General features: G+C 39.1%; 2 protein-coding genes across 3 annotated transcripts; one reads left to right on the forward strand and one right to left on the reverse strand.

Annotated features, from left to right (window-relative positions):
* Nucleotides 1-471: 471 nt before the first annotated feature.
* dlk1 (delta like non-canonical Notch ligand 1) lies at nt 472-6,841 on the forward strand. 2 transcript variants are annotated; one of them, XM_026307495.1, is made up of 6 exons: nt 472-609; nt 1,064-1,142; nt 1,352-1,412; nt 1,883-2,013; nt 2,683-2,824; nt 5,818-6,841. In XM_026307495.1, exons 2-6 carry the CDS (start codon nt 1,091-1,093, stop codon nt 6,605-6,607), a joined length of 1,176 nt encoding a protein of 391 aa, XP_026163280.1. In that variant the 5' UTR covers nt 472-609; nt 1,064-1,090; the 3' UTR covers nt 6,608-6,841. The 2 variants fall into 2 exon arrangements, with proteins under 2 accessions (XP_026163280.1, XP_026163272.1); XM_026307487.1 differs by lacking the exons at nt 472-609; nt 1,064-1,142 and having other exon boundaries at nt 1,284-1,412.
* Nucleotides 6,842-12,832: 5,991 nt separating this feature from the next.
* On the reverse strand, nt 12,833-13,668 carry dio3a (iodothyronine deiodinase 3a). The gene has a single exon (XM_026306288.1). It carries the CDS (start codon nt 13,666-13,668, stop codon nt 12,883-12,885), a length of 786 nt encoding a protein of 261 aa, XP_026162073.1. The 3' UTR covers nt 12,833-12,882.
* Between the last annotated feature and the right edge of the window lie 5,058 nt (nt 13,669-18,726).

Here is an 18,726-nt window from a genome sequence, read left to right on the forward strand (position 1 = left end):
AGCTGATGCATAGGGAAACCAGAGTATCATTTTAAAATGGGAAGGCTGAATTTATAGGTTTACAGTTTTTAAATTAGATTTTGATGTTACCCGTGTTTTTACATGTTTTTGATTACCAGTGTACAGTGAACACAGTACACTGATCGAGCAGACAACGTACATATGGCTCGGACTAGGAGAAAGTACTGGATTGAGTTTAACTATATAATAATAATAAAGACAAAAAGAAAATATATGAAGCTGCTTTGGAAGCGATCAGCGAGGCCACCAGGGACATCTCATTTCAGTTAAGGCTTTACCAAACGCATCAGATCAGGTAAAAATGTGTAAAACACAGGGCCCTAATGAACTGTCTGACTACATCTCTTCTGTCCCTGAGGTCAGACTGGCGCACATATTCTCCCTCTTAAGGTGGGCGGAGCGTGTTGCATCGGGACGATGCACGATGCAGCAGTCCCGTCAAAACCTCCGAGTCCACCTCCAGCAGCCGGAGCAGTGGTACACCTGTACTATCACTTTCAGTTAAACGTCGCTTGGATTAAAAAAGTGCTATCAAATCCACCAACCATGACCGAAGCCACTTGGAAACCCAGCGGAGGCGCGACATAGGTACGATCATTTTTTTGGGGATTTCACAGGACTGTTTAAGTTATTGAGCTGTTTAACGAGGGAAATGTGTTGATTTTAACATTAAACTTGCGTTTCCATTTTTATGTGCGCTTGTGCGTAATGGATACACTTTGGAAGCAGACGTATTTGGTTCAGGTGCGCCAATTAAATTCAGTTGCCTGAGGGAAAAAAAAAACGCAAAATATTACAGTACATTTTTACTGATAACCCTTTTATAATTCCGTTTTTAATCACTGATATTTAACCATAAATATATAGCTACTAGAGCTCCATTTAAAATGGTTCATATTTGTAAACCATAGGATAAATTCTCTTGTTAAGGTTTTTTTCTTTAAATAAACTTTTGAGCAATGTGACCTTCTGCTACATAGAAAACTTGGTATCTTCTCGATCAAACATCTGTATTCGACATAACCTGCTTTATATGTTACAGGAAAACAGGGCTTCGCTTGAAATTACGATGCATCTCGCGGCGGTGGTCTTAATTCTGGTCGTGACAAGCATCGCCAAAGGTAATCTGAGATCTTGTTCAGTCCATTGACACAACGGTCATCGACAGACATTTGAGGCGGTTTATGAAAAGCAAACACTTTTCTGAACCGATTTACTCTCTGTGTGGAAAGAAAGTGTAATGGATGCATTATGTATTACTCTGAATGTTTCATGCGTTGTATGATTTTGGATGCAAACACGCTGCTGTCCCTTTCTTTCTGTCTCAAAGGTTGGGAATGCATCGCAGGGTGCAACACTGAAAATGGGTTTTGTGAGAGAGGGAAGTGCAGGTACTAAAGCGACCTCAGTTTCCGATGACAGAGCATATCCTGTGGACTTCTGCAATTTATTTCCATAAATCGCTGGAGCTGTAAATGTTTTGGCCTTAGGGAAATGGAGTCAGACAACAGCTAACTGGGTCCCTCTGTTTTTTTTTTTTCCTGTGTACATTTAATCGCTGCTTATTAATATGTTGAGTCAACTGCTAAATCCGTCCAATGTTTCAACAGTATCAAAAAGCTCAAAAAATCCTTTGGTTACAAATCCAGCGCAGCTTGAAATGTTTATTTTTCTGGCAAAGGGTACCATATCTACTCTTCAGCCAAAGTCACTGTTATATTTATATCATTTATCAATTACTGAATAATCAAAAGGTAACTCATTTTATTTCACTTTTATTTGAATAGTAAAAGCAGGCAGACATTATGGGATCAGGGATAGGACTATAAATTCAGGATTGTTTTCTTTTTCACCCTTTCAGGTGCAAACCAGGGTGGCAAGGAGACAACTGTAATCAGTGTGTGACTTTCCCTGGCTGTGTGCACGGCACATGCGAGAAGGCATGGCAGTGTATCTGCAGGGAGGGCTGGGTGGGCAGCCTGTGTGATCAAGGTGAGAGTCATTAAGTTCCCCACAGAATCCTCTCTCTGTCTCCTATAGCACTTCATGACATGCCAGAGGTGATGGTGAGTCACAGAGCCTCAGGGACACATGGTTTTCCACCAAATGAAGCTGGAGTCTGGAGAATAATATGGCAAACTAGCAGAAAATCAAATGATGATGGAGAAATCTGGGTCAATGATGCACACTGAAGCCACAAGATAACTGTAAAAATCCTCATTAGAAGCTGCTGTATCCCAGCTTTTGAGCCACTAAGCAAGACAAATAAAGGTCACATTTCCATTTTTGTTTTAATCAAACACTTAAGTAATAATTCCAGTGGTATCTACACTGCATAAAAAATTACTTGCTTCCCCTCAAGCAAAGGAAGAAAGAATGAGATTAAAAGAAGAAAGATTTTTTTGGCTGCTGGCTCAGTGTGACCTCCTGTTAGCTCTCACAGTGCACCTCATATTCTGTAGGAGCATATGAACTGCTTGCCTGTGTAACTTAGTGGGTTATGTCTCAGTTTTGTTCTTGGTGACAAGACACTGTGTGCTGCAGAGTGTGAGTGAGAAAGTGAAAACAAAGAAGAGATGGGAAAAACAAGCAGAGAGACATACAGCACAAACACGAGAGTGAGAGAGAGAGAGATCTAAAAACAGCATGCTTGTTTTCCAGATACTCGGCTTTGCTCATCCAGGCCCTGTGCTGACAACGCCACATGCATAGAGACAGGAGAGGGGGGATACTTGTGCATCTGCCCCTATGGCCATGCTGGAGAAAACTGCCACCTAAAGAGAGGAGTCTGCCTCACAAACAGGTACCAGCACCTTTAATCTGACACACGCTTTACAGCCTTATCTCCCATTTGTTTATCATTAGGAACAATAATCAATATACAGTGCAAGGTCTGTCAGCTCACTAGAAGCCAATCGAAACCAGCCCCTCCTGTCGCTGGTGTTTGGAACTGGTAATGATAGACAGTTGGAAAAGAAAATATCGGATGCTTGTTTTTCCTTACTGCACAAAAAAATAGGCAGGCAGCGTGGTGTTTGCACATTTGCACATGAGAAACAGTTGCCTTGTAACAATTCCCCCAATAACCAGGATGTAAAGTGTGGGAACTGGGAAGTGTCCAACTTGCAGCAAAACTCTTGAGACTTGAATTGAACTTCAGCTCATTATTCCTACTGAGAAAATCAACTTTTAATCTGACAACTGATTTCTCTGGTGAGGAGTTCAATGACAGCATTTTGCACAGCAAAGAGACACGTGGATTAAATATTTTAAAAGAAAGGAACCTAACTAGGGTCCAGTGGTGCACAGACTCAGTGGAGAGGGAAAATCTTAAAAGGGACACTTGGAGGCAATGGTAAGAAATTGTAAGCACAACATAGAAAGCAGTCGCATATTAACACAGTTGGAGATCACATGGTGATTGTAGGCTGTATTTAGTGCCCACCCAGCTCCAACAGCTGAATGCAGGTGCCTGCTGTGGACAAAATCAACACCAGTGAGGGTCAAGCAAAACGGAAAAATTGCAGCCTACAAAACCAAAACAAACTCGCTATCAAGCTCTGCAAGCAGAGCAGTAGGTTTCAGATGATAATTCTCTGCAGATTCACATCATTTTCACACTGTCATTTGACACATTTTTAATAGAAAAATATCAATATTAGATCATTTTAGAGCATCAAATAGAGTGAGGATACTGACAACATTCAAAACTGTATTAAATAAAATTTACAGCAAGTCTGCTGGCAAAGCTTACATTACCAGCAACTATATCTCGCTGGAATAAATTTTGCTTTCATGTCAAACAACACCTCTGATGTGAAAGAAGGAATTTCAGAGAATTAACTCCCCAGGCTCCTCTTGTTATATAGACACCAGCAGCCATGTTTATTAGGCTCGTCCCTTGTTGACAAGCAGACACGTTAGGACAATAGCTGGCGGTGTGTACCTGGGCAGCATCATAAGCTGCATCCCACTTCAGATGCTGCATCCTTTGAAGTTAACATTTCAAAAACAATACATCACAACTGCTCAACAAGACGGTCACATTTGAAAAGTTCCTCTATACACTAAGAGACTAGAAATTCAGCCCCGTTCTTTGCCAGTATTTGGAGAACACAAAGGATGGTATATAATGCTGATATAACTAATTCTAACCTATATTCAGATATTCCAGGTCTAGTAATACCATTATACAGAGTATGTGTCTGCAATTACCTTCAGGGGGCCATCAGTTCCTAATAAATATTTCACATGAACTGAGCCAATTACCAAAGGTGTACACTGCTTATTAGTCTGTAGGCATTCACCACTATGCTGGAGATGTTTAAAGAGTTGATGAGAACCACCTGAATGCATTACTAGTTTTGTTCATATTTGGGGAAACAAGGTACAGGTTCAGCCAGGCCTTCGTATTCTCAAAGGACCCATCTTCATGGATGATGGCCTTCAAAGTATCACACCGGAATTGGTAGGTGTGACGGGGTCTCAGAATAGTGGATGCACTATGGATGGGTTTTAACACAAGTCTTAAAACAAGTAATATTTTAAAACAAACACTGAATTCTTGTTTTTTAGATAATATTCAACACCAAGTGTCCACAGAAAAAAAGTTTATCATTCTTTTAAGCTTTAGAAATCAGCTGATCTGTAACAAATTCTCCTCCTGCCCATCAGATGAATATGAAAGTCTCTCTGGGGACTCTGGCACAACCCCCTCCCATAGTCTGAATTCCCCTGTGTTTGTTCTATGTCAGACAGTCAGTCAGTCTTGTTAATTGACTTCAATGCCACCTAAAAGTTAACAGCCTTACAGCTTAGTGTCACTGATTTGACAGCTCTCCTCCCTCACCAAAAAAAAAAAAAAAAACTCATTTGACTCTTATTACAATTTTTCAAATGAGATGACTGGAGCTTCATTTGTGTGCCAGAGGAATTCATCTCCATCAACAGGCTTGCATGAGAGTTTCATTATTCAGGCACCAGAGTTGTCTAAAAACTATCCAAGAGCTATTATTCTTGCAGAAACAGAAAGTTAACAATTTGTGTAATGACAAGAACTACTATTAGAGTTTTTACTCAGTGCACTCCCCTTGTGAAGTTGGGCTGAGCTGATCAGATACTAAATGCTGCACATGTGGGTCCAGGATATCACTGGTACAGAGTTTTAACATGATCAATATTATTTATTTATTTATTTATTTATTTTAGATTTAACATTAAGTAATGTGGCTGCAATCAGTACCAGAGTATTCCATCCAATATTTAGACCACTTATTCCTACTACCAAGGGTATACCAGCTTACAATGGACAAGAAGTGTGGTACAATATACCTTGGAGAGAAAGAAAAAAAAATAAAATAAAATAAAATCACCATTTATGACAAGACTGACACATAGAGATATTCATATTCACACCTACAGGTAATATAGAGTCACCAATTAATGCGCATGTGTCTGGACTATTTTGGTATAGTCAGTAAAACCCACACAGACATGGGTAGAAACTCTACACAGATGTTCCTCAGGTCAACCTACCAAAATATTAATAAGCAATATTCTAGAGGTGAAACAACAGTAGAAATCCCCATAACTCTCTGGTCTTCTTGAGAAAGTCGTTACAAGCTTTGCACATGTGGATTGGGGCAGGTTATCCATTTTTTTCATTGTAACTATAAAATAAAATTAAACTCATTTCATGGCTACTTTATAACTTCAGAACAACGTATGTGTTAGTTGAGGAGTATACTAGGCCCTGTTTTCCTTGCTGTATGTTCACATTATGCTGCTGTCCTTCAGCTCTCCTTGTCAGAATGGAGGCACATGCATGGATGCCAGTGGTTCAGCAGGCTACTCTTCCTGTTTATGTACCCCTGGATTTTCTGGAGACCTCTGTGAGATAAGCATTGACAGCTGCCAGCCTAACCCCTGCCTCAATGGTGGTAACTGTACAAACCATGGCCTTGCCTTTATGTGTGTCTGTCCGCACGGCTTCACTGGTTTTACTTGTAACGACACCGTTAGCCTCTCGCCCTGTGCTGGTGGGCCCTGTACCAATGGAGGCACGTGTGTTGGTCAACCTGATGGAACCTTCCGGTGCATTTGTCAAAAATGGTTCACAGGTCCCACATGTTCCCTGCAGGAAAGACCCAAGGCCAGGTCCAAGCCAGTCAGTGCCAAACCTGGGGACCACAGGGTGTTTGCCCTGACTCCACAGCATTACTCCCTCCCTGCTCACGCCTTCCATAAGCTCCTCAGACCACCTGAGAGAGACCTGCTCAAGATCACCTTGAAGGAGACAGTCCATTCTCCCGGGGTCCTCGTCACCCACGGTCAGCTTATCTGCTTTGGCTTGCTGGCCCTGCTCACCTGCCTTATCATCCTGGGCACCGCAGGCATTGTGTTTTTTGGCCGCTGCGAGGCATGGCTGGCTAATGCCAAGTACAGCCAGCTCGTTCGGCTGCAAAAGGAACACCTGCTGAGAGAAGCTGGCAGCACAAGCCAGGAAAAACCCGAGCACTCAGTAAACATCATCCTCCCAGAGAAGATTAGACTCACTAGCTTCGGGAGACACTACACCTCCATCTGATTAAAGCATCTTTTCCTTGCCTCTCTGAAAGGAGTTTAACATGAATTTCTAAAAATAGCAGAAAGAAATTAAAGAAATGCTGCCAGAGATACCCAACTACCTTGGAATATATTTGAATGTACTGTACAGTCTGCTGGACTAAATGGGAAAACATGAAATTGGACTGTAAATGTACTTATAATCTAAAAACTATCCCTTACAAATGTATATACGGTATAAATTATAAAAACATGCTCTACCAGACAGCAAAGAGCTGATAAAAAGATGACATTGTGTCGTATTTCATCATATATAATCAATGCAAAAGCACTAATTGTGAGGTTGTACAGTATGTGCATCTAAAATGGGTTATTACATATTGCTACATGCCACCAAAACAAGTGTACTTTCAAGGGTCATAACTTTATAGTATAATTTTTTTTATGGTGAGGTATTACTGTATGTATCTGGAGGTAAATTCATATCCTAAATAGCATCACATTTTTGCTTTGTATATGTATCATTTTAAATGTTGGTTTTCTAGGTATACGTGTAAATGCACACCCTTATAAAGACACAGGTTGCTTCACAGTTTGGTAAGAAATCCTATTTTCTAGCTTTATTTCCATTTTCCATGTTTGTATCCATGCCAAAAATACTGTACCTTCATAAGTTCATCTGTTGATTGGTCTAATATCCATTTACTACTTCTAAAATTTTTAATGATTTTCCTATATTTCTCTATACTAGTATTGTCTGGAATTTGACAGGTAATGCACTATGTATCTGTGAGAGTTTAAATCAATAGTGTAACATCCGTTAAGAGTTACTGGTTTCTCTCATCATGCAAAAAACCAGCCCTATACAAGATGCTGTTAATGTTTTGGGCTTTCTTTATCATAACGCTCTGATGGAGGTTGTCTTGTGCTTACAGAGTTACATTGCAGGTTGTGCATTAAAATTTGTATCCAGAGTGATATAATTTGTTGTTGTATTTTGACCAGATGATGTTTTGTCGTCTATTCATTGCTTTTAATAAAACATATTCAAAAATGTTCATTTGACTAAGATGCTTGGCACTGATACATATCTCTATATCCAAAGATGACAAGCCTTTTATTTGATTTAATATCAGCCTCTTGTTTAATCAGTCGTGTCCAGCTCAGGAAAGATTAATACAGTGTGCATACGATCTGCTTCTGCTGCTATAGCTTTGACACAATAGTTAGGTCCAGAAAAGATCACGTTTGGCCAGGCTAAAATATCTGATGTTTCACCGTCTTAAATCCAAGCAATACACATACTGTATGCACCACAACCTAGAGTACCTGTTCTAAAATCTGTGAAATATCTGCTCTTTTTCTTTGTGATACTAAAGAGCCAAGAGCCAACACACTGATTATCAACTGAAGGGGTGGCAGTGACTTTCAGCCCTGATTTACTGTCCCTAAATGTAAAACCGTTTCAGATAACAGTCTCTGTCTCCACCTGGTGGTACTACACCATCAGCAATAATACACAGGATTTCTATTTCTAAAGTAGAGTGGTTGTATCATCATTTAAATTCTAGTGAATTTCATTCTACTTACTGCAGAGTTAAATTTTAGTTTTTAGACACAAAACTGCAACAGAGATGGAGGGATAGTTAATGGCAGTGAAGTGTATGGTTAGATTTGCAACTCACAAAGTTCATGCCTAAAACCTATGGCCTGTCCTGCCTGCTTTTTGCCACAACACTTGAATAAATTTCACCTGGAAAAATCAGGTCTGGCTGGAACCATCCTAGAATATTTGGTCTGTTTCCCAATGGACTTCAGTCAAATCCTAAATGACAGATTCATTCAAATGTGCATTTCTAAGCAGCTCCGGCAGATTCACGGGTCAGTTTATTTTGTCACACCCTAACAAGTGTAATAAAACCAAGAGAAGGGTAAGGGAGATGAGCTGAGAAGAGCTCCAATAAGGCAACATACATGAAAAATGCACATTGGTGGGCTAATGTTGCATTCATACAATGTCAGCAGAAAGGAATCAAAAAAAAAAAAAAAAAAAATCAACAAACATGAAAAACTAAAAATACCCATTATTCCAACTTGTGGGTGTTCACACATTATTCCAAGGTGGTTATCTGTAATAATAAACAACCCTAAACACCCCTCATCAGCTGTATCTATTTGTATCATTTCATTCTTGGAAAACCAGATACAAAAAATGTATAACTTGCTACATACAGTATGACCACAAGGTGTCATCCATCTAAAAGACATGGGAAAGTAAGATTCAGGGGCTGAGCATCAAGTGATGCATTTCATTGCATTGGAAACACTGGATTATGATTCTAGCTTTCACAGGTTGATTGTAATTCACTGCATATTTTCACATAATTAGAAACAACAAATATGCAAATATATCTAACATACATGAGCAATGCTTCTGCTAGATGTTTTTTTTTTTAATGAAAGCTATAATATATAAAAACAACAATAGTTCAATAGTGAGAACAGATAGGTAGTGATTTCCAGTTTATATTCCGCTGCTCTTCTGAGTAACAACACAAACCATCAAGGATGGAGTCAAGGATGAGAGATCCCACATAACAGATCATTTTGCAGTTGGTTGCGATGCTGTTTCAGTTCATCCCTGGGTGGCAATCACTATTTTCCCAAGCACAGTACATCAAACCATTTCTTACTGCAGACTGAACTAACATGCTGTTACTGCATGTCCCTTATCTATAAAAACTAGCCTTAAAAATCTATGAGAATTCAGCATCTATTAGCAACTATTAGATAAGCTAAGATAAACTCCTGCAGTATTTTCCTGCATATGTCAAAAGACCTAAGCTGCCTTAGGAAAAAAAGTAATCTCTGCCCTTTATTATACAGAACATCTGTGTTCTGTGACCAGTCCAACTTATTGTCCAGGTGCATGCCTACATGTACATATTTGTAAGAAATATAGATATTAGATAGATGTTAGCAGTTATGTAAATTTAAAAAAAAAAAAAAAAAGAACATTATGCCAGTTATTTAATCAGCAGGGACTGCATATGGACTAAAACCTTTTCTTGATGCTGCAACTTGGCACTTAATGCCTCTTACCACAACTTATTCAATTGGTACTTGTGATTCCAATAAAGGTTTTCAAAATAGACTTTCATTCATAAGAACACCTACAATTCTGCAACAGCATCTGCATGCTTAGAAAAATGTCTACCGTGTTAAAAGTGACCTACTGAGTTTTGAAATGTGTCTCCTGAGCCACAAAGAGGCTCATGTTTAACATGTTGAACCTGAATCACGCAGGTTTCACTGGAAACCTTTGTGTGCTTGAGGCCCCTGGCTCCCCACCACCAGACATTCATTTGTGGAGTTATGACCCTGGGGAGAAAGGGGCCCTCACCTTCAAAAGCTGACCAGAGAAGTTAAAAAAAAAAAAAAAAAAAAAAAAAAAAAAAAACACTTCATCAGACCCTTTCTGCTCCCTTCAAGTCATAAAACAAAACAGAACACCAAAAGTTAAATCTCTCCCCCCAGCCTAAGACCCTTAACCCTTTGTTCCTGTCTGCCTCTCCGCTGACAGATGAGACTCAACATCCATGGAAAATTGCACATGGAAAGAATCCAGATTCAAAGAATTCTGGTCAGGGTTTCTTTTCAGGGGTCCTCACTGGATACACTGCAAGTAATATTTAATTTAGGCAGGTACCCCTTTGTCAGCTGTCAACTCCACATAAATACTGTGTATTTGTGTGTTAAATGTGTTCCAGATGAGCAGTAAAATAAGGTCACTGTGAAACCCTTCAGTCAGACCAAGACCACATTCTCTAATGGCACTGAACTATATTTACTTTTATGCTACTGCACATCCATATCTTTCAGCTTATCTACCAAAATAATTTGCAATCTATTGATGATTTAGACAGAAATCATCATCCCAGCAATCACTTTTCAGATCTGAAGGTGAAGTCTATAAATTGCTGCTCCCTTACATTCAGTCCAAAATCAAAATATATGTAAATATTTGGTATTTTTGATCGATAACTGATCGATTTTAAAGATCATTCTGTTGACTGACTGATTGAATAATTATTTTCAGATCCAACCTAAATGCCCATGAAATGCATTTTGCAACTCTTTGGGAGGTCTTGACACCAACGTTTGAAACCACTGCTTTATGGCACAGGTGCTGGAAATGTCGGCATCTAAAAATGAATGCCAAGGAAGTTGTTGACTAACTTTTGCACTTGTTGACTTACTTTTTAATTGTTATGCTATTCAGCAACAGTAATCTACATCATCCCACAAATGAACTTAACTCTATCAAGGTCTAATGTGAAGTGTGCATGTGAATTGTCTGCAGAAGAAGAAGAGATTTTTACTCACAAATAAACAGAATTCTCATGGCCAGGGACTAAAAACTGGAAGGACATGATATTCTGCTGCCATGTCCCAGATCTGTGTTCCAGACACTCAACAAAAGCTTTCTATTATTTTGCTCAAATTCATTACAACTACTAATTTCAAACATCAAGTGATATTTATAGAGACGACCTGACTCAAATTTGTGTCGAAGCTTCATGAGCAATGTTTTTTACCCACTTTAACGACAATGAGCATCCTTGTGTTGCCACTATTTGTGAATTTCTAAAAGCCTGTGTGTCTACAGTGATTTATGTCCCAGTAGTAACTTCACTTCCTTCCTTGGTGGTAACGGCTTTATACTCCAAAGTTGACTATGAGTAACGGCCCTGTGGAGGATGGAGATGCAGGGAAGCAAAGCATGTTATAATATGTTGCTCCATAAACAGGTTGTGTCAGCGCTATCTGGTTTCCTGAGTCATCTGTGTCTGAGGCATTACCTCCTGTTGTGTCTTCATTGTGTTGCAACTTGTATCCGAAGCTTCTAAAGGGATTTTCCTCCTGTTTTATATGTTGTGAGCTACTGTGTGTCAGTTTCCTAGGGAGTTCTGATCATCATTAAACATCTGCACACATCATCTTTCTGCTCTGAGAGTCATGCGCTAAGTGTGCTTAGGCTGTTATAGGTGGATGTATGACACAGCATAATAGGATAAAGTGGGGGTATTCTCATTTATCATTCAATTATCTGCTAGGGACCAAAGCAAAGCATCTTTGATTTAATATTAACAAAAGACCTACAATCACTATATATGCAGTTTTAAAAGCAGCTCAGGAAAAAAGAATCTTGATTACTGAGAATAAACACATTTCCAGAATGTAGTTGATTTTAGGGGGGAAAAAAATAATTTAGAGTTTGAAAATGAAATCTCTCAGGAGAAAAAAAAAAAAAAAAATCATATAATTGCACAAAAAGTAGGTGAAATTAAGAAGACTGGCCAAAATTAGACAGCGTAGTTAAAAAAACAAAACAATGGTTTTTATTTACTTTGAAAATAAATTACTTAAAAACAGCATTTATTGCATTATTTAATAAAGCTTTTTGAGTGTTAGAAAGACTTCTCTGTTTAGAAATTTGAGGTGGGGGGGTCTTATTTTCTTTGAAGCCATGCAATACTTCCATACCACTTTCAGCTACTGCATTATCTGTTTGTCGTTTGTGTTTAATTGTGCAGGAAATTGAACCTTCATCCCTTTGTCTTCTTAGAATAACAGACCAAAATACCATTGCCTCTATATACAACATACTGGCACATATTACGTTGGGTGTCAATAACAATACAACATACACAAAAAGTAATTGGTTTAAAAACAAAACATGCATGTGATTAAGAAGCAAATCAAAGCATTTTATTGTATGAAAAAATATATCCATAAAACAGAATCATTTTTACAAAACAGCTGCGCCATGTAGGGCACAGAGCAGCATCTTCACTAAGATCTCCAGTATGAAAAACATCAGTATCGGTTCTCTGGATTCATCCCGTTTAAAAACCGAACTTCACAAAAATACTGGCGAGCACAGTGACGGGAACCCCAGATCCTGACTCATTCATCACAGGCGCATTTACAAAAGGAGAAATAAAGACGGAACTTTTGACGTACAAAATTCTTCTGTTCACAAACAAGCATGGTCCGAACAAACTAAGCTTTTAAAGAGGGGACTTAACTGGATGTATACATGTCCAAAATGACAGAACCTAGTGTAGTACCTCCTACAACGTTGAACAACTTACTTTGATCCAACAATATAAAAAAATAAATACATGTAAATCAGTACTAACGGAGAGAAATCTATTTAACTGGAGCTATGATACTAAAAAAATGCAGCATTGTTTGTTTTCTCGTAGCAGCTCTAAAAGTATGGAAATTAATCTACACATAAATAACTAGGTTGTTGGATGTTTCCAGCCTTTGTCTGTATTGATCCAACCAGTCTTTGAGCTCTGAGATCCGATACCCCTCAGGTCCTCTGCCACCTTGGTAAACTATCTTTCCCTCCTGCAGTATATAAAGTCTGTCGAAATACGCTCCGTACGCAGCGTTGGATGAGTTTTCCATGCTGTCCACCACGACCAGGCAGCCGGGCACCTCCAGGTGCATCAACTGCGCTGCGTTCAGCCTGTCCTCCAGACACCGGTGTTTGGGGATCTGATAGGGCGCGTCAGTGCTCATCCAGCCGTCGGAGGGGTGCGCTTCCTCGATGTACACCAATAGAGAGTCTGCTATGTCTGCGTTCTCCTGCACGACCCCCTGGAAAGCCTTGAGACGCGCCATGAACGGTGGTCAGGTGCAGCTGCCAAAGTTGAGGATGAGCGGTCTCTTGTCCTTTGCGTAATCAAGGATACGGCTGCGCCGCTGATCCTCCAACTGAACAACTTCAGTGTTTGGTGCTCCGTGTCCGAGATGCGCTGCTTTGAGAAAGTCCAATTTATGGCCGTGCCACACTGCTTTGAGGGACTCCAGACTGAAGAGACGATTGGAGTCCGAAATGCATAGGGGAGGATCGATGGCATCGCCCTCTTGTGCCTTCATCCTGAAGAAAACCCTTTTCCTTATGCATAAAAAGTCAAGCAGCCAAAACATGACTGCTGCCATCAGAAAGCGGGGCAGCAGGACGAGACAGACTATTGCATTTTTAATAGCTTTAATAGTATTCATTTTACTACAATAACAACCCGGATAGTCTGAAGCTGTGCCACGCTCTTGTGGGTTGAAGTTGGGTTACTTGCAACTTCCCCTCTTTTTATAGCACCGGCAGATTTGAACGAATCACACCCCGCCTCCAAACTGGGGCCGAGGCCTCACATGGTGGGGATTACCTTCTGTAAACTGCACAGATTTGAGCCACAGCCAAAAGCCAAAGGCGCACCTTGCAAAGGGTGCGCCATGCGGCAGTCAATCATTTGGGGAGTCTGTTAAAATTAACGTTTACATCCAAATGCTGATACTGATGATGACGACGTCTGGTCGGTGAGATCATTTCAATTCTGAAGCGTAACAGTGCTGCTGCAGTGATAATGATGCTGTCTGACTAAAGGCTACTCCACTCTCTCACTGGTCTCTAGTACTCCATGACTGCCATAACTCACGCAGTTACCAACATGTGTGAACAGTCCACTGTGAGCCCTGAGGTAAAGTCAGTGTCAGTCTGCCTGGACCAATGTTAGCTCACATGAGCTATAATAGTAACAGAGAAGTTATAAAACACTCATGTCTAAATTCCTCAGAAGATTTAGGTGAACACATTTATCTGTCTTACAGCAAATAATGATAAAGCAGAATAGCTTTAGAGTCTATAAGGTAAGTCAAGACCAAGGCATGGAGGGATCATATGGAATATTTTATCTCTGGTTAAAAACAAAGGAAAAAAAGAGTTAGAAAATCAATGGGGGGAAAGAATTCTGAAGAAGCCAAAATCAGAAAACCAAAAAAGTATTGATTTTTAGGAAAGCTTAGTTGTGAGGGGAAAGAGTCTGGGTTCACGCTTTCCAGAAAATGTTGCGCTTGTGTGAAAAAGTCATTTTTTCTGAATATGGCATTGAAGTGAGAATTTGGAAATACGAAATTATGAAATGTGTCAAAAAGCAAAACTTTCTCAAACGTGGGAGTTCTTGGTTTCAAATTAATGTCAGCACTTAAACTACTTTTTTTTTCATGTGGCAATAATCCTCAGATCTGCTGTGTCAAGTAAAGCAATAAAAACTCAGGCATACACAGACAAACATACCAAATACTAAGCTTCCTGCCTATAAAGAGGAAAAGAGGAAACCAGCTCTAAAGCACCAGGGTTCATATGGCACTCAAGCTCCTCTTGATATGAATCAGAATGAGTAAAGTCTGAGGTCCAAATAAAGAAAACATCATCTTCTGCTGTTGTCAGAAATCTCACAGATTTACGTCTTTCTGGAAAGGGGGCCAGGATCATTTTAAATGTGTCCTGGCTGATGTCTGAAGGCTCATAAATCTTTAAAGAATCTTGAAAACAGTCTCTGTTGGCTGCTTGTGAGGTGTTTGAGGAGCTGCTCTCTTTAAACAATCTTATTCGCAAAATTCTTTAAGCTTCTGTAATCAGACAGCACAAAAACAGAAAGCTATGCCTGCACACCATGCCATTTCCCCTTAGCCATAAATTTCCACTATATTTTAAACTAATGCTCAGACTTCAGTGAGATTTTGATAAAAGATCAATAGTAACCACTGTTATGGTTGATGAACAATTAAGACCATGGTTAAAAGAAACTGACAGAAATGAACAGTAGTCTTCTACATTCAAGTCAGATGTATTCCTTTAGCTCCTGCAGACAAGAGGCATAATTTCTACAGCTGCTGTAAACTACTTGTTTTTCTTTGCTTCTTTTCCTTCACACTTGTGCTGGCTCAGAATATATACTGATAGGGCTGTTGGCATTTTCAGATTTCGGTTTGACTGATATGCAAAAACAAATAATGAAAAGTCGCAGGGACCAGATGTTTGGTCTCGCATTTTTAAGTGTAAGCGGAAGGAGCCACACCAGTTACAAGATTAGGCAATGAAAGTGCAGGTTGCAAGTGAATGCTGTGATATCACACCTGTTGTACAGCTGCTGAACACAGATTCTCTCCATCAATAATGGCCAGACCCATTGAATTCAGCTTGTCAAAGGGAACAATAACTCTAGAAAGATTAATCTATCAGATTTTACTGGCATCAGGAGGCAGCATGACAATGACGATGTTTGAGATGACACAAATACTCAGTTGTCACTTATTAGGTACACATGTACAATCTATTGCAATCCAGTACAGCTGTTCTGCCAAGAAGTCTATTTTTATGTCTGTTTCTTTGCCTTTTCACACTGTGAAAAAGGTGTTACTGGATGGTGATTATTGAGGCCACAGCTAATGGTGGTGCAGTGCTGGACTGCATTCTTCTGCTCTCCCAATAATCTACTGTAAATGAGAGGACAAAAAATAGAAACACCTCCAAGTACAATGCAGTGGAGTGCAACACCACCTTAATAATAAACACATAATTGAATCAACTAATTTCCAACAGTGTCAATAAAAACCTAACATTAGAATTTATGACAGTGCTGTTATACTAAATTGCCCCAAGACTGTACAGTTACAGAGTGGCCACTGAGTATGTGTTCAGAAATTCAGAGAAATACAAGGAGCCTCATTCAAGGAAACTGTCTGATGCTTTTGAAATGGTGCTGAACCCACCAGGGGTCTGAAGGACAACAAACAAAACACTGGTCCCACTCCACCTTCTGAAATAACTAATTCACTAAGGTACATGTGAAACAAGGACACAACTCATTTCCAGAGAAAAGTTATGAAAGGCAGCAACTGCATCTTCTAAACAACAACAAGGTATAATAGAGAAAACATTTCTCACACACTAGACAGTATTAGTAGCTCAGTTAAACCAAGACAGACACCAGAAGATTACACATTAGCTATGACACAAGCATGCATAACACATGAAAATAAAAGCTGAATAAAGTTTTAAGACCATTAAAAGCAGTAGTGGCAGTTTGTATTACTTGGACTAAAGATTAGTCTTATGTTTCCTCTCTCTCAGGTCCTGTCGGGGAAGTTTTGCAGTCATATTATAAATTAAATCTGAATCGCCACCGATCAGAGGTAGACTAAAGACTAAAGTGTGTGAAACGACAGGTCAAAGTAAAGTTAAAATTCCTGAGGTTTTGGTTGGGGTGGAAACATGGTTGGCTGCTTCTCCTCACACATTATAGAGGTGGTAATATTAATTTGAGTTGAGTCATTTTTACCTCTGCCGCTCCTGAAGAGGCTTTAGCCTCGTTTTGTGTATTCATCAGTGCTCCACTGCTGCTTTTTGCTTCATAAAACATTACAGCATAAACCTTTTCAGCATGTGCTTTGGTACGCTATAACTGAAATTAGAATGAACCACAATAATGGAATCAAAACGTCTCCCAAAGCAATAATTATTGTCATTACTTCTATTACCATCAATTAAAAGTTCACCATTTCTGGTATATATTTTTCACTTTGTAGGAAAATTATTTCAAGTAACTGCATATTTAGTCATTTTATACAGTATTGGCTCATTGTTACTGAAATCAAATCTAAAATGTAACAAAGAAAAGAAAACTAATACAGCATTTGCATAGAATAAGTAACCTAAAGAACCAAACTTAAAAGCATTCTATTAAACCAGTGATTCAGGGCCTTCCTTTCTTCAAGAATTAAATAACTATATATTTGATTGTGACATTGATACATATGGAGTACATACATTAATGTTAATGACCCAGTGTTGGGTTTTGTGTATTGGAGGGTGTTCTGTTCAATCTCCGTGCTCCATGGGGATTCAACATCTGGCCACACATATTAGCCATTACTGGCTAAATGCCATTCACTGGTCTCGTGTGCTTATTCAACAGCATTCCAGGTCTAGTGAGCACATGGTATATTGGTTAAACCCTAATCTCCTGTTACAGTAAATCCATGTCATATTTGACTGGAGGGTGGCCATAAACCAGCCATGTAAGAGAGATGTCATTTGTCTGCAGCTCAGTCGTGGTGATGACTCAGACAGCAGATGCTGAAGAATCAACAGTATAGCTCCAGTTGGACTGGATTTTTTCTCTAGAGTAAATATTTCTCACCTGCACTGCTCATATATATATATATAAAAACAAAAAAAAAAACCATTTAGCCATCAAATGTGCTGTACTGTTATTTGAGCCATTTTTAAGCCAATATTTGTTTACATTTTAGCAAATGGGCACTATTAAAATATGCCAAGTTAGCATTTTTAGCATTAGCAGTCCCTGTCTATAATGTACTCATGGATGTATAGCCAGCCATCTCTTGATTATTACTATACTGAAGAAAACTTCTTTCATGATGATTTTCAAACAAGTTCAGTGGACTCTCTTTTACTCTGTCACTTGACAACCATTCACTGAAGCTAGTGAAACATTTTAGCAGAGCAATGAGAAGAGGTTCCTGAAATGATTACATAAAATAAACAAAGACCATATTTCTTTTAAGGGTTGGCTGGTGCTTTTTTTAATTATGCCATGTCACTGCATCCTTTTGTCATGCAACTGCAACTGTGTGGAGAATTAGCACTGCAGCTGACTAACAGAACAAATTCTTTATGTTTCAATAACAATATGTGAGTTGTCGTTCGTTTATTTTCAGAAGTTTCAGAGTAAGTTTCATCTGAATAAAAACCTGACTTAGTATTACTTCTGCAGAATTCATCTATTATTAATAAGTGCCTAAATGATTGGTCAGCTATTTTGACAAAAAAAAAAAATGACAATGTTAAAACAGAAATTCTTTTGGGTCATTTATCAAGCTGAATTCTACATATTAAGTTTTGGCTTGGCTAAAATCTGAAATGTCTCCCTGCATTTCTCTGTTTTATATCACGGCGAGTTGAATGCTTGAAGGTTTTTTACTGTAGACCAGATAAAAAAAAGCATTTTCAAGCTGCTAACTTCAGCTGTACAAAATCACGATGGACATTTTGCACTGTTTTCTGACCTTGTCTAGACTAAAGGATTTACTGATATAATGTTTGGATTTACACATAAAAAACAAAAGTGCTTGCTTGTAATGCGTTTGCTGCTTCACTACTATTAGTGCATGTGATGAGTATGCTTCTTTATGAGAGCAACTCATTTAGTCTGCGAAGCAGAAAAATGACTGTTGTAGCTGTAAATGAGTTCAGCGGCT

This window comes from Mastacembelus armatus, chromosome 22 (assembly GCF_900324485.2).
Source record: "Mastacembelus armatus chromosome 22, fMasArm1.2, whole genome shotgun sequence".
Classification (NCBI taxonomy): domain Eukaryota; kingdom Metazoa; phylum Chordata; class Actinopteri; order Synbranchiformes; family Mastacembelidae; genus Mastacembelus; species Mastacembelus armatus.